The sequence below is a fragment of the Myotis davidii genome, unplaced genomic scaffold (genome assembly GCF_000327345.1).
Source record: "Myotis davidii unplaced genomic scaffold, ASM32734v1 scaffold44, whole genome shotgun sequence".
NCBI lineage: Eukaryota > Metazoa > Chordata > Mammalia > Chiroptera > Vespertilionidae > Myotis > Myotis davidii.
This window is the reverse complement of record NW_006299705.1, coordinates 2,728,446-2,751,215: the sequence shown is the minus strand read 5'-3', so window position 1 is coordinate 2,751,215 and position 22,770 is coordinate 2,728,446. Positions and strand designations below refer to the sequence as shown.

The following is a 22,770-nucleotide window of genomic DNA, read 5'->3' as shown; positions in this document are numbered from 1 at the left end:
CTTTCCCTTTAATTGCTTATATGTAAATCTAAGCCTTAAAGCAATTTTTTTCAGTCATTAATATAACTATTATTAATATAACTCTGTACTAGGTCAGTGGTTCTTAAATGTCTCAGTGGAACTTTGGTGCATTGAGGAGAAAATTGAGGGACTTTTCAAACAATGACATATTCCCCAAAACGATAAGGTTTCCATCAAGATTTCATTTGACTTCTGAACAATATTGTAAACCAATGAAACTGATAATCTCTAAGCTCTTTCATCAATATCTTATTATTTGATGCCTCTGCTCATTCACCAATATTTGAAGAGTTTTAGGAAGAATTTCCATTGTTATGTCTTAAATTTACCAAATAATCTCTGAGTATAATTTTTCTTATAAAGTCTAGATATTAAGATTTGGAATCGTAAAATGCTTGGTTTTCACTGAATAGGGAAAAACAACAACATTAAAAAAAAAACTGCAGGGATGTGGGGGGGAGAAAAAATAAATAACTGCAGTGTACTTTTTTTCCATTGAGAGAATAGCAAGTGAAGATAATACAGCAGTGTACTGGGACATTTACTTCAGGAGTGTGACATGCTGAAAATTGTTCTGAGGTTTGAAAATGGATTTTTAAATTTCAGTGATACTTTCCTAAAAATTAAAAGTTAGTTTAAAATAGCATAAATTATGAACAATAATATCAAAACATTACCTCTCGACACTCATGCTTTTCCTCTCTCCATCCCTTGAATGAAAAAGAAAAAGTTTTTATTTGCTTTCTCAAAGACTGAGTTCCTTTAAGTCAAACAAGAGGATTTACTGTATCAAATTTATACATCATGAAAAACAGTGAGTTTTTAAAATCTAAAAATAAAACTATCACCCAAATAATGTAGACAGGTAAGATGTTAATATGATTACACATGGCATAGACCACCAGTGTTCTAGTATTCTTATGTTCTAAACAAAGCACAAGGCAGAAAAGAAAGTACCTATCATTCTCTTGTTCATCTATCCAATTGCTGTAGCCAACAGCCTAGAAGTGATTCTTTATTCATCTTTTCCTTTTCTCCCACATCCAGCCATTGGACTCTAATTTTAAAATTATATTCTAAATTGAACCAGCCTAAAATAATTTTAAAACATGTTATCCTTATAGGCTCCACTTCAATAATTAAAACTGTTATCCCAAAGACATAGACAATAGTTATGGTAATGGCCAGGGGGCAGGAAAGGGCAGGGGCTGGGTGGAAATTGACAAAGGGGGAGAAAATGGGGACATCTGTAATAGTGTCAACAATAAAAATAAAGTAAAAAAAAAAAAAAAAAGGAAAGAAAAAGAGAAAGCAGAATGAATATACATATAGATACCTTGTCAGGTGTGTTGAACCTAGACCCATGGAAATATGAAGGAAATAATGCCAAGATGTTTCAGAAAAAAGAAGAGAAAGTAATGCCCTCTGTTGGTAGAGTTCAGTGCAAGTAATAATTCCTAGGGCCTTTAACATTTTCTCTGTAACTTTTCCTATTCCAGAAACCTAGAAGAGAATCAATATTTATTATTAATACATTTTTAAGTTAAAGCAAAAACTGATATTATAATCTCATTATACCTTTTATAATCAATAAAAAACATGAATAATATAACTATCTTCATAAGAAAACTGCTTTAATTTCTTTTTGGCCACATTTCCTAAACTAGTGTTCCATGGAAAACTTAAATTTAAAATGCATGAAAATTTTAAAAGCATTAAAATAAAGAGTTCTGCCCTGGTGGATTTGGCTCAGTGGCTAGAGCGTCGGCCCTCCAACTGAAGGGCTGCAGGTTCAATTCCGGTCAAGGCCACGCACGTACCTTGCAGATCTGCCCCCCCCCACCCCCAGCCCTGGCCAGGGCGCATGCGGGAGGCAACCAACCAAGCTGTCTCTCTCACATCCATGTCTGTCTCTCTGTCACTCCCCATCCCTTCACTCTCTCTGAAAATCAATGTGAAAATATCCTTGGGTGAGGATTAACAAAAATAAATAAAATAAAATTAAATTAAATAATTAAAAAAAATAAGCAGTTCTGTAGTTAGGCAAATTTGGGGAATGGTGGGATAAACAAATTTGAGTTGAAATTTTCACTGCAACACTTATGAATCTTTAATATACTGGTATCTTTATGACTCATACGGGTGGTAGATTTTAGTTATTTGACCCTAGAGCCTTTTTTATAGAATACCTACTCATACCTTAAAAACCAGATTGGAAAATACCGCTTTATAGCTACACCTTATATACTAAGCTATTCGGTAATCATTATACATTATATATTTTGATATAGCCTTTCTTCTGAGCATTGAGAAATGATTTAAATTCACTAATATACATTATGTTGTGAGAAAAGCAAGTCCTAGCACATCAAAAAGTATATGCAATTATTGTTTACAAAGCATAAATATGCAGAAAAATCTAGAAACTTTAAAAATAAAATGTAGTCTCCTTTCTATAACTCCTAAGGGATCATTTTACCATTTTTTAAAGATGGTAAAGTGTTTTATAATTTGTTGTTTTGTCAAAACAATTAAAATTCTAAATCTTTTTCAAGTATCATACTTATTAATCAGGAACCAACCTGTACTTTAGAACTAAGATTGTATATGAGTTACAGCTGAAAGGACTCTTACCAGTATCCCTTTTATTTTTATTTTCCTTGGCAAGGGTACACTGAAAAGTCTGTCATCAATTACTTTCTTAAAACTTTCCAGCAAATAAGATCCTAAACCTCAATTTAAGGGTTTAAAAGAAAGATTTCTTCAAATCCAAATTCAATCATCCAGTATAGTTCTTGTTACCTACTGTTTTAAAACCTTTCAGCTAACAATTACTATCCTACTAAATAGTATCTCTTCAGAACTCAGAGTATGATAAATTTTATATAAAAATCTCACCTTTCTAATGGGTAAGTCCTTGATGAAGTCCATCACAGCTTGTCTTTTGGGGAGAATTTGGTATTGTCCATTTGGTTTGTTCTTATCACTGCATACTTTTGCTAACATTGTGTTTGGGGCAATGCCTTAAAAGAAGAACACTCTGATGACTCAAAGAAGTTGAGATGTATGATTTTAAAATATGTGATGACAATATAGAAAAATAATAATGTTAAGTGCAAAAAATCTGAAATGATGTGAAATGCTATTTTAAACATAACAGTGGGTAAAAAATGGTGAAGGGATTAAGCAAACACCAAACCAAACCGAACTAAAACAAAACACTCATTGTCTGAGGCAACAGTAGAGGTAGGTAAAAGAGAGTAAAGGGGAGATAAATGGTGACGGAAAGAGACTTGACTGAGTGATGAACACACAATACAACATACAGATGATGCATTATAGAACTGTACACTTGAAACCTATATAATTTATTAACCAATGTTAGCCCAATAAATTCAATAAATAAAAAATGCATCTGTTTGAAAGAGAATACCCAGATATTAGCAAAAAATCATAATTATATGCCTTGTTAAGCACATAAATAAATATATAAATAATAAAAATAACATTAATTATCTATCTCCCCAGGGCTTCCTATGATTTTTTTAAAAAAAGGATTGTGTTATTTTCACAGCAGAAATGAGGGCTATTTATTTATTTTTTTAAAATTTTTTTATTGATTTCGGAGAGGAAGGGCGAGGGATAGAGAGATAGAAACATCAACAATTAGAGAGAATCATTGATCGGCTGCCTCTTGCACACCCACTACTGGGGATTAAGCCCACAACTCCGGCATGTGCCCTTAACCAGAATTGAACCTGGGACCCTTCAATCTCTAGGCCAACGCTCTATCCACTGAGCCAAACCAGCGAGGGTGAAATGAGGGCTATTTAAATCTCCATGGTATTTTAAAGTCTAAGAGTAATTTCTGAGTTTAACAAATATTGTTAATTTACTTACTGGTAGAAACACAGGGCTATCTTATATTAATAATCCAGAATATAAGTTAGGATGTATGTTTATTCTTTAAAAAGAATACATTATCCACATTAAAAAAAAATGTATACATTATCCACATTAAAAAAAAATCAAAGATTCTGGGTTGTAGTATATTTAGAACAATAGTGAAATGTGTACATTCTTTTTGTGTTACAGAGTAAATTCCTTTTTTTTTAATTTCAGAGAGGAAGGGAGAGAGATAGGAACATCAATGATGACAGAGAATCATTGATCAGCTGCCTTCTGCACGCCCCCTTTTGGGAATTAAGCCTGAAACCCGAGCATGTGCCCTTGACAGGAACCGAACCTGGGACCCTTCAGCCCGCAGGCCAATGCTCTATCTACTGAGCCAAACTGGCTAGGGCTAAATTACTACTTTTAAGAAAGATGTTTTATAATACAGAGGAGTCTAAATGAATAAGATAAATTGAAATAGGAATATTCTAATATAATCATTAAATAGTTCATTTCATTGTTTATATACATCTTCCTAAATTTTATTACTTATTCTCATGTTTTGGCATAGAAAGAAAAGACTAACCTCATCATAAGATGGTTTTTATAAAATAATTTAGGGCACTTATGACAAATATCAGTCTCTATGCTAAGTGGTGTTACCCTATGTGCTACTGACCTATGTAAAGCTCTTTTTCCCTTCACTGGATGGTTCTAGATTGTTATGTTATGAGTTGGTGATTCTTCTGTCCACTACCTTGTGGTCATCTGGGGTCTCTCCTGTACCGTAACCTTGGAAGAACTGCAATCTTCTAAGGGAAAATTTAAAAAGTACTATGTCCTTGCCAAAACTGGTTTGGCTCAGTGGATGGAGTGTCGGTCTGCGGACTGAAGGGTCCCAGGTTCGATTCCGGTCAGGGGCATGTACCTGGGTTGCGGGCACATTCCCGGTAGGGGATGTGTAGGAGGCGGCTGACCGATGTTTCTCTCTCATCGATGTTTCTAACTCTCTATCTCTCTCCCTTCCTCTCTGTAAAAAATCAATAAAATATATATAAAAAAAAGTACTATGTCCAAAAATAATTAAAATATATTTTGAACTTAAAAACGGGAAAGCTACATGAGATTTATGATAGTTTTTTCTTTGGGCTCAAAGGCTTTTTGGCTTAATTCAAACTTATCTATAGGTTCTAGGCATTCTAAATAGGTTAGGTTGTTAGAAAATGAATCAAAAAATGGATAAGTAAAATGTTACTCTATACTTTATAATGAGAAACTACTAATATTACATTTGAATTAGCCAGTCTGAAAATTAAAACTATTGTAGCCATCAATATGCTGTTTAAGTACCTGCACTGGCTGTCAGTGTTGTTTTTTGCTCAATCCTGAAGCGAATTTCCTTTACCACTTCCTCGGCTGATGTTCCAAAAACAACTGAGTTTTGAGGTATTTGAGGATTATTTTGTTCTTCAGCGTTCACTTGGGAAGTATTTCCTGGGGGCTGCAAATCAGGAGGACTATCTTCAAAAAGTAATGGAGAGATGGATCGTTCATGCTCACTCAGTTCATTAACTTCCTTTCGTGGTTTATCTAAATTATAAATAGAAACAGTAATTCATCTTCATTTTAAGAAGTATATACTTCATAAATCAGGTTTCGTTATATTCTTTCTTAATACAAAATAAATCTAGTTTAGTTTTGTTTCTAAGAACCAAGATCAGAAATGTCATCATTTATATTTTATAACAGTGTTAAAAAGAAAACAATGATTCTGTTTTCTTAAAAGGAATATATTTCCCATTTCCATAGTATACATTTTAAAAGAAAATACCTTAAGTAAAACTCATTGATTTTTATACCTAAGTTAATTGAAACCCAGAATTAGGTTTAGATTCATACTACTTTTTTCTTAAAAAATTGAAGTTTTTTATTGTTGTTGCTTATTCATCTCTAAAGGGAAAAAGAAATTTCTTAAATTAGGATTTAGTATTCAGGGCAAAAGACACCAAGCAATCTAGAATAAATTTCTGAAAAATAAGTTTTGTTTTTAGAGGAAAAATAAACTTAAATTTTCTTCATTCATGAAAGAAACATTTCCAATGTTGACACAATTTGAATTTTCTTCAAATGATGATTTTAATTTTGACATGCTGTTTATAAAGTATCATTTTTACTAAAGGCATATTTGAAATAAATAGAAACTACTGGTGTTTTACTTTTTATTTGTAGTCTCTATATCTGCATATGTATATCCATGAAAATACTCAAATTCTTAATGTTTGATCAGATTAACCACTGTCCAAGGTTAAGGGAAAGAAGCCTTTATTATCATCAACTAGAGGCTCGATGCACAAAATTCGTGCAAGGGGGTGGGCCCTCGCAGCCCTGGCTGCCTCGTGGCCCTGCCCCCACTGGTCGTTCTGGAAGGTCGTTCCACCATCTGGTCTAATTAGCATATTAGGTCTTTATTATATAGGATAGGCTGTAAACTAATATTATTAAAAAGTAGAGTAAAAATATTCTGGTTATTACCTCATTTAATTTGCATTTTTTAAAGTGGACTGCAAAATATACTTAAATCTATACTAGTACTAAAAATGTCCTCATGAGCAAATCCATTAAAGACTTTACTTTCTAGGCTTAATGGAGGAGAAATGCAGTTTAAATATACTTATAATAACTAAGATTAACAACAGAGCTTTCAAATCCCATTTCACAATTTTATAAGATATGTTTTCCAAATTAAGGTAAATGCTGAAGCAAAAATTAAATTTCTATTTTCAAGATACATGAATGCATATTGCTTTAAAAATAAAGTTGGCCTTTTAGGAAGATTTCTTAAGAAAATATAAATAATATGACAACACCTGATTCATTTCAAATTTTAAAGTCTAATATATGAATTAAGTTACAGACAGATGTTTTCCAAATCTGAATTCCCAGGCCATCCACAAAATAAGCCTTATTTTCAGACTTACATTAGCTGTTATTTGTGTGCTTCTGTTCCTGTCATTTCCCATGTTCTGGTTTTAAATTGCAAAGCAATTCAGAGGGGAGTAAGACTGTGGCACAGTTGGAATGGTATTTATCTAGACTCTCTTTTCCCCTTCTGGCTGGGCAGAAGTCAAGGTAAAGAGAGCAGAAAAACTTCAGCTCAAGTAAGGTACCTGCCACGTTCATAAGCCCCTTCTGCAGAGTTCCTTATGCCACGTTACCTTCCTCATGGCTCTACCACCTGCCCCTGGGGAGTCACTCTGATAGAACACTACAGGAGGAAGCAACGCATGCTGCCTTCAGGTTCACTGTCAGAGCTGCTGCTGAACAGCATAGTTACCCTTTAAGTCTGTTTACCTCTCTGTGAGGCCGGGATGAGCAACTACATGCTGAAGCGGTTTCTTATTTGCTTTCTGAAAGAAATATCTGTATAATCCCCACAACTGAGGTGATGAGAGTATAAAACTAAGGTTTAATCTGAAACATTACGATTAAAGCACCCATTGGGATGGCAAGTGCTAAAAATGTACAGTATTTCAGTTTCACATATTCCTTGGCACTCACTATTTGGACTTATAAGGCAGAATAAACATAAAATCATAATAATTATATCATTTGTATATAAACATAGTAGTTAGCAATACTTTTTCAAAGACCACATCTTTTAGGAAAGGGGCAGACAGCAAAAAACTGTCTTGGATTTTCGAGGAAGATATATCAATCACCTGCATGGCTCCAACTCACTGTTGACAGCTCCCACGGCATAATGTAAAATCAGCTATGCCTGAAAGTCCAGCCCACAGGGAGTTATACAATGACCAAAACAAACTGAACTATTTAAATTGCTTAAGAGTAAGACACTCATGAAGAGGAAAGTACATAAGTATGTTAAAAGCAATAGGTATTAAAAATGTACATTCTCATTGTGAGTTTGGACACGTAATAATAAATAAAAAGAACATCAGTAGAGAATAAAAACATTTACCTTAGTCCCAATGTAACTTTTTAAAGACATATATGAAAGTAATTTCATAGGAGGGGGTGCTTTGACATCACCATTTAATGTCCCCCACCCCCTTCTTTTGTGAAAAGTAAGGAACTAACAAGGTGAGATTGGAAGCAAAGTGGCATCAGGCTTTTTGTGCCACTTCCCCAAACAATAAAGTTAAACTAAAGAAAAAAAGTTTTGCTCCAAGCCTCTGTATCCAGAAATTATGCTTGTTTATTATTTAATGTTTTTATTAGAGACTTACCCCTTAGAGCTATAAAGAAGGTAATGAAGTTGTGATTTGATGTCCACATTAAACTTGCTTCAAAGATTTGAGACTCAAACAATGTGAGAGTTATAATTGTATGCCATTAAGAATTCACCAGTTTTGTTTCAGGGAAAATTACAAACAAGTTTCCCCATCACTGCCTATGCCTTCTCCCCCTCCCCTCTCCCCTCAAAGCAATCAATGAGTTGTGCACAGGGAATGTAGCTGTGGGTTGTGAGCAAACCTTCTCTGTTTCTACCTTTTCATCAGATGAACTTTGTTCAGGAATCCAGGACAGCTCAGACATTTGAAATAATCATACCTTTGACAGAGTGTTGAAAGCAGTGTGCATAATATCTGCATGTTTCTTGGTATCACTTTGGATAGGTAATAAAGGGTCCTTTTAAAAAGAATGCTTTGGATCATGAAACTTCTGACTCATCATATATAAAAGAATAAAAGTAGGTCCAAGGCAAAGAAGGGAGCTGGAGTTTTTGATTTAGGAATGATAAAAAAAAAACAACCCACCCAATGATTTGATATGTTTGAAGCAAAACTTTTTAAAATCTATTTTCCATTTAGCAACTACAACAAAAGGCCACCTTAAACAGATAAGCTCTTCAGATTCAATTTATTCCAACCCCTTATTAGTTAGATTTTAGGAAAAGACTGCTATAAAATCACTTTATTCAGGGACTCTGCATACTCTTTTAAAGTCTAGAGATTTAGCAATCTTATTTGGTGTATCAGTGACATTACACATATGCTTTTTTAAATTTGTTGCTTCTTGTATGTGCCCTGACTGGAGATGGAACCTGCAACCTTGGCGTATTGGGACAATGCTCTAATTAACTGAGCTAGCCGGCCAGGGCAACATTCCACACATTTAACTCAGAAAACCCACTAGTATATTTTATTTCTGAGTTTTCATTTAAATGTATAGCTATTCCTATAACCTATACATGCTAATAAGTTAACTGGGTTAATTCAAATTCAAAGGGTTTTTTGTTTGTTCTGATAAGTTGCTTACCATTTTCTAGAGCGTGCCCTGTTTTGATGAAATACTTTCTTTTGTCCTCAGGCCAATTTTGTCTTTCCTGTAAATGCTTTGTTATATTCAAGTAGGCTTCATCAAGACTCATGGCCATAAAATTGGGATCATAATCAGCAAGTATTTCCTTAACCTTCAAAAGGAACAAAATGGTTTAAGTTTTGCAGCCATAGCAAAATTTGTCACATACAGCCGATAAGAAAACTTAATATTCTTACTTTGCAACCATAGTAACGACCCTACAATCAATAGCTCATGGATTTAGGGAATAAATAATTTACCGCCAGGGCACATTTGTCTAAATTCCCTTTCTTATTAAAATAGATCATGAAGGTAGAAGACCATGAAATAGCTTTATTTGATACAATCTCTGTTTAGCCACCTGTATCTAGAAATAGTAAGTGATTCAAATAAATCTTACATCATTCTGGTAGGAAAAAACGGTTAAACAACTACATTTTAAGAAGTTGATCAAAAATAGAAATGGGAAAAATAGAAACCTCCTCTCCCCCACCTTTCATGATGGTTTTGTATATTTTTAAAAGGAGAATCTTATTTAAAGGTACTATGTTACTTTAGAAAGTTCTATTTCAATTGATTATAACATGCACATAAAACTCCACTCAATATACATATTAATGCATGTATCCATTCAAGAATACAAAGCACAATTATCAGGATTTATAATGGGAAAAGACCACAAAATCTGTAGTGTCTGTGACTGTAATAAATGATGGACAATAGTCTGGAGTTGCATCTTAGGACAAAAGAAATACATACATAAAGAGGTCTGAATCTCTATATGATTCTAGAAGTGCCTTTTATATAAGACAGTTTCATTACATGAAACCAATCTTTTTTAACCATTGAAGTATTAGCTGAAACTAGAGGAAATGGTTGCCAAAATAATATACTTGCTAAATTATGTTATGGTTCCATCTAGTATTTAAAAGCTGTCTGATGCATTATGAGAAAGCCCTTCTTGATGATTTATAAAATGAAAGCTTTTTAGCTTAATATAATATGAACAGCTGAGTAAATTTAGAAAAGGTAATTTTAGAAAATAGTCACATAAAACTTGGCCAAGTTTTGCTCAGAGAGTACCTAATCAGCTCTGTTCCTGTAGAGGAAACCATTTTTATGATGTACTCAAATAGAATCGTTCTAGTGAAAATGAAATTCTGGAAGGTCTGTAGTTGGCAGCCAACTAAGATTATTCTGAATGAGAAGTACTCCCTAGAGGCACTGAGTACTCACTAACTTCCTTTACATAGGATATAAGAACAAGAATAGAATGTGCCAGTAAACATCAAGTACTGGGCTATGACAACAGTCAAAGCTATCCCATTCTTTTGGATAAAACAAAAATGGCTTTTCCTTAAACTTTTAAACCAAGCTATAAATTTAATGTATTTATAATGAATTTATGCTATAGTTCATTTACACATAAAAAAACATGTACTATCTGCAAATAAACTATCTAAATCCTGCTCAAATTTAAAGATTTCTCTAACATGAAAATAACTACACTAAAGATAACTAAAAACATTTTGTTCTCATTACCACACTGTCCAAAGTTTTACTGAATTACAGTAGGAGTTAAAACAATTCTTTCTTACAAAGTCTTTGAAGGATTTTCAAGCTTATTAAAAGCTAATCAAAATAGGTGAATTCTGCTACTGTTTTAAAAACAGTGTATTCTGGATACCATATAAGGCTCAGTTATTTAATATATAGATTGAATAAGTGGTAGGAGGTGAGACTAAAGGCATAAACTAAGGCAAAATTCTGATGTGTGAAGGCATGTGGACTTGACTTCATAGGGGACAGGAAGTCAGTGAAGGCTATGCCTAAGTAGGGAGGGGTGAGACATTAGACTTACCTCTTTACTCACAGCTCGGTATTTGTCAAAGTTTGGAGGCACTATAATAAGTTGTGGGCAGAGCCTTTTAGCAATAAATCCTGGCATGGCTGCACGAACTCCAAATCTCCTTGCATGGTAATTTGAAGTGCTCTGAAAGAAAATGGACCACTTGGGAATAAATATACAAACCAAAATGAACATATTGATCGATACATTCAAAAGAAACACATTACTGATGTGCATTTTCAATTCAAGGATATTTCTCTTTTTTTAATCCTCACCCGAGGATATGTTTATAGAGGGGGAGAGAAGAGAAAGAGAGATTGATTGATGTGAGAGAGAAACATAGATCAGTTGCTTCCCATACATACCCAGACTAGGGATTGAACCTGAAACCTAGGTATGTGCCCTGATTAGAAAGTGAACCTGCAATCTTTTGGTGTACAGGATGATGCTCCAACCAACTGAGCTACTAGGCCAGGGGCTGAAGGACATGTCATTTTTAGGTCACTGTCTCAAATCAAGCTTTAATTTTATCCTATCATAGCATGATGACACAATGACCTCTCCCACTGCTGTCTCCATATTTATAATATGACACCAGGTAATAAGCAAGACTGTGATAATAAAAAGGTTCCCTTACATTTCCAGTAACTAAACTTCATTGGTTTTAAGGCATACCCATAATATGGTACTATATATCAAAGTCTGGATGATAATGGGTGAGCCTATATAATAAAAGGTTAATATGTAATTTGTCCCCTCGACCAGGAGTTCGATGGGGAGTTCAACCGGCAGTTCGACCAGGAGGCAGGGCTGGCCAGCCAACCACCCATGGCCCCTCACCCTAGCCAGTAATAATACTAAAGTATAAATGTAAAGTAATATTATAGTACAAATAGTATAGATGTCACATGAAAGTAATAATATAGAAAGTAATAGTATGGTACAATAGTACAGATTTGGAATTTGATCAATTTGGGATTTTGGAAATTTTTCATCTAGAACAAAAATCAAAAGGTCTAATATATGGTTAGTCAAATTAAGTCTCCAAAATGAAGTGATAAAAGCTTAAAAGAACTTTAAAAATTAATTTTATTTCTTAAGGCTTAAATATCTTTTTTGGTGAAAAAATTTTGACTAGGAGATGGAAATAAAAACTGAAAGTAAAAAGAACATTACTAAATCTTACAGATGATATCTGACAACAGTCTCTGATAATATGGTAGATCATAGCACTACATTCAAATTTATCACAAATGAAATCTTTTTTTGGAACATTAAGTGAAAAGTCAAAGAATGCAAAACAGAATCTATCAAATGGAATCATTATTTCACAATAATAACATCAACTTCCCATTAATTACTTTTTAAATGGCATTTAAAAAATCTTGATAGTACTCAAAACTACGCTAATCCTTGGTCAGTGTTCTGGAACAGAAAATGCAGATGGCACTAAAAAGACAAACCAATGTTTTAAATATAAATAAGTCTAAAGGGATCTATATAAATGCTAGACCTAAGGTAGAGCAGAAACCAAATTTTAGATATGACTTCCTTTAACTTTTAGGTTTGTGGTAGATTATAAATCATAGCTACAAAATTTTACAGTTCCTCCTATCAAAGATGGGTTCTAGTTCCTCATGCCAAGTGACTTGCATTTTGACACGCTTTGACTCAAAGAATGTGAGGGAGTGAAATTATGAGTCATGAAGCCTAGGCATTATGAAGTCAGCAGCCTTTGCATTTGTGAGATCTGCAACCTACATGGTTAAAATATTAAATAATAATGCACCATGGGCCCTGGCCTGGTGGCTCAGTTGATTGGAACGCCATTTAATACACCAAAAGGTTGCAGGTCCGATCCCGGGTTGGGGCACATACCTACGCTGCAGGTTCTATCCCTGTCTCTTCTCTCTCTCTCTCTCTCTCTCTCTCTCTCTCTCTCCCCTTCCCCTTCTCTCTAAAAACCAATAAAAAAATATCCTTGGGTGAGGGGTAAAATAAATAAATAAATAAATAAAATGCACCAAGAGAGGGGAAAGCTGGATGGCTGGAAGCCATTCCCACCACCTCAGTCAGTTGACGTGCCAGGCATGTTAGTGAAGCCATTCTGTATTTTCCAGCCCCAGCTAAATAGCTCTAGCCAAACCCAGGTAGAGTAGAGATTAGCCTTCCCTATCATATCTGCTCAAATTACAGAAACATGAGCAAATAAATGGTTGCCCACTAAGTACTGAAAGGGTTCACTATGCAGCAATAAATGACCACTACAGGGTCTAAGTTCTAACTATGAGTACTAACTTAAACATTTTAAAAATCCTACAATTCGTTAAAAAAGAATTCCAACTGTAACAGATTGTAATAATGAAAAGTGTATCATCACCACCATGTATAGATAATTTTTAAGAGTTTATTAGGACAAAAACAATTATGCTTCACATTTCATTAGAAGAGAAATCTATTAGGTCAACATACAGGGGGAGTAATCTTTGTTTAAATGTAACAGATAATCATTTTGAACTTGAAAACAAGCAATTTTTAGGAGGATAAAAATGATAGGAAAGTAAATATTTTGTGAATTTAACAGTGGGGTTATCTTTAACGTGACTATGGTTTGTGTGTATGTTTGCATGGGTGCATATATACACATATATGCATACATACATAATTTAATATACATAAGTATATAGTATTATATAATATTAATGAGATTAAATATATTTTTTCAAGTATTAGTTGATTTATGGGAAAGGTGAGTATCCTTTCAATAAACACTGTTTTTGGACCAGGACTGTTAGTTGCCTGCATACTCATGGGAGCAGAGATAATGAACAGCTTATAGTTTTGTAATAAAATAATAACGTAGTAGGAATTAGGTTTATAGCTATCTAAGTTCATAGGTCAACGCTCAACCACTGAGTCACTCCAGCCAGGCTCCATTAATTTTTAGAGAGAGTGGAAGGGGGGAGGGAGGGAGAAAAAGGAGGGGGGGAGAGAGAGAGAAAGAGAGAGAGAGGGAAATATTGATGTGAGAGAGATACATCAATTGGTTGCCTCCTGCATGTACCCCAATCTGGGGGCCAAGGACCTGCAACCCTTCGGTGTGCTCTAACCATTGGAAAACATATGTGTGCTTTTTTAATTGTCTAAAGTTTTACATGTCTCCTTTTTCCCCAATTGACACCCCCCCCACACACACACACACGTGTGGTGTTTTTTTAATACAAAAACCCAACCATTCCAGGTACTACTTTTAATTCCCAACACATTTTAAGCTACATATAGTTATTCTGGTCTTTACCTTGTACGGTTAGGGTGGAAATAAGGAAGAGCAACATGGTAATCAGGAAAGCAAAGATTCCAAATCATGGGAAAAACGACTTAATTACAGTACTACATTAATTAAATATGTTACTCTAGAATGCGTTGGCAAACCTTTTCTAGATAGTAATTATTTAGGCTTTGCAGTTCATATGATCTCTGTTGCAAGTACTCAACTATGTTCTTTTAGTGTAACAACAATAATAAATGAATGGGTGTGACTGTGTTCCAGTAAAATTTTATTTACAAAAGAGGCAGTAGGCTGGATTTGGTGCACAGGCCATTGCTTGCAAAGCCCTGCTTTAGAATAACATTTTTCCTTTTTCTTCTAAGCTAGAACAGTTACTTAAGAAAAATATAATTTGCAACAGAAAGTACAATGCCACTCTACCGTTTACCAGGTTTGGAACTTTAGGGAAGTTATTAAACATCTCTCTAAGTTTGTTTTCTTATCTGTCAAATGGAAACAATAATTTGTACCTCAAGGGATGCTGAAAGGATTTAGTAACTGAACACATAAAGCAATAAGAAAAATACTCAGTTAAGCTGGTAGAATTCAATAAAGTCTTTTCCCTGCATAAACCAGTAAGGCTTACTTGAATATATTATGAAATTTCCATTTTGTCTTTACCTACTTACCAACATACTTGATGATCCTACAGCAATGGGTTTATCTTTCAATTCTGGATTGTCCCTCATTTCTACAGCTGCATAGAAAGCATCCATGTCAATGTGCACTATGGTATTGTTTAGATCCCGGCTCTGTTCCAATTCCATTGCAAATCTGTCAACCTTAATTTTTAAAAAGTTAACATACTTTGACAACATAATATTATAACACTACTAATCATAACCATAATATTTTACTAAGTATCTTCTATCTGTCTCTCTTCATCTATCCATCCATCTGCCCACCCCCCCCATCCACCCACCTACCTGTCTATATTGTTTATTAAGGCTTATAATTACTTTAATTTTCACAAATATAGGCAGTCTGTTCTCAAATATCATTCCCTATCAAGTCTTACATGTCCCAATACCCATAAGTATAAGAGGTACTTAATAAGTATTTATTGAAGAATAAACTATTCCAACTGCTTATATCAAATGACTCTGCTGCTTTATAAATTTGGAGAACAACTTATGTAACTAAAAGCTTCACTTTAGGTAAAATAAGCAACTACTCCTATCTGATTCATAATATTCATATCTTAAAATAGCAACAAAGGAAATGAGCAACAAAAGCTTATACTAAAGCATATGTAAACATTCCCTCTTTAGAACTGATTTTATAAGGCTAACATTTGATACAAATCAAATTAAAAATTTAAGGTGTAACTATTCTTTCATAAAATTTCAGTATATATGTCAAATAACAGTAAAAAATCTTAATCTTTAAAGAATCTTTTTGTTTCTTTAGAGAGAAAGAGTTGGGTCAATGAAAAGAAATGAAAAGGGGTAAAAATAAGCAAAGTAGGGCAGTAAGAAAAGGGTTTATATAGCAGACATACCCATTCCCAAGTGTTCCTTTTTTGCGACCTCTACCATAGAGGCTGAAAAAGCTTAATATGCACTTTCTCAGTCTCCCACCAGCTGGGGGTGGCTGTGTGACCTTTCTGATCTTCGACACGCATGAAAAAGTCAATAAAACCAGTAAAATTATGAGAAAAGAGATTAGAAAGCTATTGAGTGAGATGGAATACATAAAGAACATGGAAGAGTGGCTGGCAAATGGTACAAATTCAATAAATGCAACCGATTACTAAAAGGATCAATGTCTAGCTGTATAACAAAACAAAAAAAACTGAGGGGAGCCCGGCCAGTGTGGCTCTGTAGTTGAATGTCGACCTATGAACTAGGAGGTCAGGGTTCCATTCCTGATCAGGGCACATGCCAGGGTTGTAGGCTCAATCCCGAGTGTGGGGGGTGCAGGAGGCAGCCCGATGAATGATTTTTCTCTCATCAATGATGTTTCTATCTCTCCCTTCCTCTCTGAAATCAATAAAAATATATTTTTTAAATTGAGGGAAAACAGCCATAAATATGTAAATGGGGTGATCTCCGGAATAAAAGCCATTTCCATCACGTGGAAATCCCCATGGCAGGTTTCCTCAAAGGGGGAGAGTTACAAGGGTATAATTTAGCTCTTCCCCTCACTGGCCTTCAGCCTTGCTACAAGCACTGCTTCTCAGCATTACAGTGACGCTAGCTGCCCACTAGCTGCAGGTTAGGACTGCAACTTCTCTTTTAGAAAAATCACACGGAATCACATTTGTCTCTAGCAGTCCTAGTAAGACTTCCTGAGGGTCTGATCCTGTTTAGGCTGCATCCACGGAACAATCTGCGGTGCTCTTTGCCTGCTTCAGGCCGTTTCTATGCCGAGAAAGCCCTTCCTGTCACAAAACTTTTAAGTATCAGTTCAGATATTTCTCTGAGACTTAACTGAATCTTTGTCCTCCGCACCGCAGAATTTAATGTTTCCTTATTAGTTTTCCTGTTCTTACTGTGGCACTAATTGTATTAGATACTAAATTGTGAGTTTAGTACCTAAGAAGAAACCTTATCTCAGATAAGGCGGAGAAAGAACTTTAAGAAAGAAAGGGAGGGGAAAAAGGGAATAAAATTTATATATATATATATTTCTGGTTAAAAAAGAGAAAGCAGTATTTGTAGAAAAATTTAGGGGAAGGCTGATCTCATGCAGTGAGACACCATGCCTAATAAATGCAACTTTTCAACATTAATCTGATTTATTACCCAGACTTAAAACAACGATTCTTCCAGTTCAATTTTACACTGGAGAATAGCATCTTGACATTAAAAAAAAGAAATAAGCAAGTCATGGAAATTAATAAAAACAAAGATTTGAAAACTACTCTATATTAATCTAGAAAATATGCTTAAGATATGAGTCAACTGAGAATAACAGAGCAGCATCTGAAATATCTTAACCCAGAATCGTTGGAAAGGAAAAAGATAATAGAAAGCAAACTAAATGGGAAAAATTCTCCTCGGACTCATATATTAAAGATAGGGCGGTTTCTTCAGCAACCTATTGACTTTTCTGGGCTTATGGCAAGTGTATAGTTGCCAAAAGGAAACCTCCCCACCGATGACTCAGACATTCCATTTTCCTTTACTCTCTCTCATTAGTCACCCTTCTCTGTACTCTTTTCTATCAACATCTACCAAATGCCCACCACTGCTTTTTTCAAGTTTCTTCTAGTGAAATCCTCACTCATGTTTTTCTTTCTTCCATTTTTCCTTCCAAATGACTTTCAAGTTTTGATATGAATCTCTAACATGTCTGTACGGTATCCCTTTTGCCACACTCGTGATCCAGTATGTGTCACAGAGGTTCAAAAGAATGGCTTTCGTTTGGGTCTCAGCTCTGCCACTAATTAGTTACATGACAGTGTAACTATCCTCTCTTCCCCACTTCCCTTATTGTAAAGTGATAAGGGCTTAATGATATTATCTATAATTTTAAGAGCAGACATGACATTTGCTGAGTATATTAAATGACAAGGGTATATTTTAAGTGCTTCTTATTGTAAATGCATTTAATGGTCAAAATAATTCTGACTTAATGATTATTACTCCCATTTTATAGATAAGGAAACTAAAACTCAATAAAATTAAGTAATTTTCCCTTCATACAGCTGGTAAATGTTAGAATTAGACCTGGAAATGAGGTTACTCAAAAGTCTGTGCTCTTTCCATTATTTTATGCTACCCTAAAATAGACTTTTAAAAGTTTTCATCACTGAAATAAAGCTAGCGGTATGTTTGATATCCATATTATGTCTAAGTTTTTAAAATCCTTTTTCTATTACATCTAGAAGAGTATTTCAGAAGTATTGTTTTTCATTTGCTTAATGAGCATTGCTCTGACAATTGTTGAATAAATCTGAGTTCATAAAATCAAGTGTTAAAATGGTAAAAATGCAGTGATTTGCTGTGTAGTTGCCATTTACTATAATATAATGTTTGTCTATTCAATTTATGAATAGACAACATAATATTTTGCTGTTCTATAATAAGATGTTTTAGCAGCTACAAAAATGTGCCTTTAAGAAATCTAATGAGGATGGGATGGGGTGGGGAATACATAGAGAAGATCTGAATTAATATTATCGGAGTTCATGCCTACAGAGATTACTTACCTCAGCTTGACTGGCAATAGTTCATACTATCTTATCACACATAATAAAATCTACTACTCAGAAATTTTATGACTCTAAAATAGAAACACATTTCCTATGAAAACTTTTCTGTTCTCTCAGAACTTCTAGACTCTGTCGGACTTCCTCATTCCCCTCCCATTTATACAACTTCTTTTAAAGGAAGCTTAACAAACAAAACAATTTAACAATCAACATAAAACACATTTCCTGTCATTCCCCTTGCAAAAGATGCCAGACAGCCTCCTGTGAAATAGTCAACTAAAACTGTAACAAAATCTGAAATTATGTTGCACAACATATACAGGTACTCTCTAGTCCTTGAAATTATTAGCGTATTTAAAAATATGAGCTTTAAAAATAGTATGAACAGCAAAATATTATGTTGCACTACTCATTTGTATTATATCTTTAAAACTTAGAGATATTCGCAGTCTATAGATCTATAAAACTCACCAAAAAAAGGTCTAGAAAATAAATTGCATAAGGATTAATATCAATTTAAAAACAATATCAACGTGGACAGAATAGAATTTTTAAAAAACTTGATAAAATGATGCTTAAATGTCTTTAAAAAAATGCATGAGAAAAATAAAAGAATTTTAAACAAGAGTAGCGAAGGAGGGTATTAAGTTATATTATTGTAATTTAATAATTAAAATTGCATGGTACTGATAAAGGAAAAGATTCTATTGATCAGGAGGGTCCAGAAACAAGTCCAAGTACAATGCGAGTTTAGTATATAAACATGCCTCTTCAACTCAGAGAGAAAAGGCTCATGATTCAATAGTGATGTTGGGACAAGAAAATCATTATTTGGGGAAAATAATACCACTTAGGAAAAATATAATATTCACTATTTAAGAAAAAAATACTTCATACCTTACATCAAAACAAATTCCAAAGAGACTAAATATTGGAGTGTAAAAAAATCTATACAAATACTAAAAGAACATATAGGCTTATTTGTGAGGAATAACCTCTATGCACAATACCTAAGTTAAGGAAATTTTTTAAAATACTGTTGTATTTGTTTATATAGACATTTAAAATTATATAGGGGGGAAAGCCCTGTAAAATTAAAATACAACAAACTGGGAAAATATTTACAACAAGTGGCAGATTAAAAAATCCTTAGTATATGATAATATCTATAAATCAAGAGAAAAAAGATACCTGCTCCTCTAGAAATGTAGACAGAGGATATTGCTTTGGAATGCTAGTTGAACCCCCAAATCCATTCTCTCTCCCTTCTATAGTAATAGATTTTTAGCTGCACATGGCCACCCAGGTATATTTTACAGCTTCTCTTGAAGTTAGGTGTGACCGTGGAACTTAAATTCTTATAAAAGAATGTGAGCTGAAATAATGTGTGCAACTTCTTTTTCACTTGTGTATTAGCAAATTATTTGCCTTTAATTTTTCCTTCGTTCCTTCTTCCTTACTAGGGAGCTAATCCAGTTTTGTCAATCCTGGTAAGGATAACATTTTGAAATTATGGAACAACATGATGCAGAAACTGGTTCTCAAAATTACTATGGTGATCAGAACTACCTGACCAGCTGGGATTACTTACCTATTATGTGAGAGAGAAATAAATTCGTATCTTATTTAGACCATTATATGTTTGGGTCTCTTGTACCAGCTACTTAGCCTACGTCCTAACAGAATAAAAGAGGAAACTGCCACAAAAAGGAAATATTAGTAGCTAACTAATGTGTAAAAAGACAATCACCTAATGCCACAGCATGGATGGACCTGGAGATTATTATACTAAGTGAAATAAGCCAGTCAGAGAAAGACAAATACCATATGATCTCACTTATATGTGGAATCTAGTGAACAAAATAAACTGAAGAACAAAACAGAAACAGAGGCATGGATACATGGAACAGACTGACAGCTGTCAGAGGGGAGGTATAGGACATGTAAAAAGACATGTAAATAAGAATGATTATCACAAGGATGTATATAAAAAAAAAAAACTAGAACAAGGTGGGTTAAAGTAAATAAATTATGGTACCTCCATACAGTGGCATGCTATGAAGCACTAAAAATGATGATTTGGTAGACAAATCACCTTTTATCATGGAGGCAGACCACTTAACACAGAAGATAAAAATTAGCTTGTGCTCTGGGAAAGCATATATTTTTTTTAAATGACACATTATAGTTTGGTAAGAAAGACATAAAATTTATGATCTTAACCCTATCACAAGAATCAAATTAATATTATGATTTTATCATTATGTTGTAAAGTGCTTTGTTAAATTGCATCAGATTTGATCAACAATAAAATTATTTGTAAAATTAAACTTTCGTTTTATTAGCAGAACGTTGACTGCTTTAAGTTGTCAATCTACCACATGGTCCCTGGCAGTGTAGTTCTTATCAAACTTTTCTCCTGAAATAACTTTTAATACCAGAGGAAACAAAGTATTTACTCCCCAAAGATCCTGAAGAAGCAAAAAGCCCCCAAATTTTCAGAATTCTTGTGTTTTATTTTAAAAATTCATGCACATTAGACAGTCTACCCTTTATGTGACTCTTTGTTTTACTATCATACAATTATGTTTTAAATTACTTTTTAATTTAATTAGTTAATATGTCCCTCCAAAATCAGCATTGTAGAAAATATGGCACATTAATCCTGTGGCCCTTCTAGCTGCCAAGTATGTACATAATAAAAAGAATATAAGCTCTAACTTTGCCAACTACTTGTCAAATAACTAGGCAAGTTATTTAACCTAATTAAGGATCCTTTTACTCATCTGTTTGATGAAGGTGACAATGTCTAAGTGTAGGATCTTTATGTAAAGCAGAGTAATTTTAACAAGGTATACATATTTGTTAATTTATTGTTTTACAGTATAACGAACATTTTATTTACATTTTACCTTGTTTTTACTTATGACATAAGCATGATGCATTTAAACGGTCAATTCCTATTCTATCAGCTTCCACTTTCTTTAGCAAATAAATTAATACCTGTAATTGTGCTTTCCTTAGCTGCTGACTGGTAATTTGAGCTTTTTGTTGCATCATATTTTCAATTCGTTGGTTTACTTGCTTTTCTTTCTTGAGCTCATTTCCATAAAATCTGGACCCCTATGTAGGAAAGCAAAGCAAAGCATAAGAAAAATGTCTGAAGGAAAGCATCGCTGTAGTATAACCTGGAGGCTAAGAGTAACAGAGCATCACAATGATTAAATTCAAAACATAGCTCAACTATTTCTAGCTAAGCAAACCTAAAATTAATCTTTCTGTGTCTCAGTTTCTTTATTGTAAAATGAATGTATACTTACCTAAATGACAGAATTGTTGTGAGGCAGTACTAAGCACAGTATAAACCAAGATGAGTACATATCTGCTCTCAAAAAATAACAATGTGTCCCTAGACAGAATCCTTAGGTCATATCCAAGGCCTTAGTCAGATGGATCATCAATTACCTCCTCCACTTTTACTTTAAAAGTATTTTTAAAAATTTAATGTTAGTCGTAAAGAAAATAACTTTCAGAAAATTACCTATCATCCTATCACTGAACATAATAGCTATCTACTTATCAGGCTGATAGGCATCTGGATTATTTTTACATTTTGGTTATTATAAAAAATGTTGCAGTGAATATATGTGTACATGTTTTGTGGGTAGACATGTTTTCATTTCCCTTGGATATGTACCTAGGAGTGAAATCTATGTCATATGGTAACTCCACAATAAGCCTCTTGAGGAACTGTCAGATTGTTTTCCAAAGTGGCTGAATCATTTTACAATCCCACCAGCAATGTGTGAGTTCCAATTTCTCCACATCCATGTCTTCCTTATTTATTATAGCCATTCTAGGCTATAATAGTGTGAATGGCATAATTTTTTTTTTAGTTTGTTCTGGAATTTTTAAATAAAATTTATCTTTATTGTTGGAAGTATTACAGATGCCCCCCCCCCCAATTAACCCCTCCTCCTCAATCCCACACCCTCCCCAGGCCTTCACTGCATTATTATCTGTGTCCATGGGTTTTCCACATCTACACTAATAAAAGAGAAAAATGGTAATTGGCGTACGACGCTACCCTTTTCATAGGCTAATCAGGGCTATATGCAAATTAACTGCCAACTAAGATTGGCAGTTAACTGCCAACAAGATGGCGGTTAATTTGCATATGTAGGCACAATGCAGGGA

The 22,770-nt window shown here is 34.0% G+C and overlaps 1 protein-coding gene across 2 annotated transcripts in view; it reads right to left on the bottom strand.

Moving 5' to 3' along the window:
* POLK (polymerase (DNA directed) kappa) overlaps positions 1-22,770 on the bottom strand; it is a 57,328-nt gene that overhangs the window by 8,802 nt on the left and 25,756 nt on the right. For both annotated transcript variants that reach the window (XM_006775445.2, XM_015571597.1), the window contains 8 exons: positions 21,577-21,696; positions 15,044-15,196; positions 11,099-11,230; positions 9,196-9,349; positions 5,266-5,505; positions 2,920-3,044; positions 1,358-1,524; positions 699-731 (listed from right to left, as the gene is read on the bottom strand). In XM_006775445.2, coding sequence (XP_006775508.1) covers positions 699-731; positions 1,358-1,524; positions 2,920-3,044; positions 5,266-5,505; positions 9,196-9,349; positions 11,099-11,230; positions 15,044-15,196; positions 21,577-21,696 — 1,124 coding nt within the window. The remainder of the gene's footprint in view (positions 1-698; positions 732-1,357; positions 1,525-2,919; positions 3,045-5,265; positions 5,506-9,195; positions 9,350-11,098; positions 11,231-15,043; positions 15,197-21,576; positions 21,697-22,770) is intronic.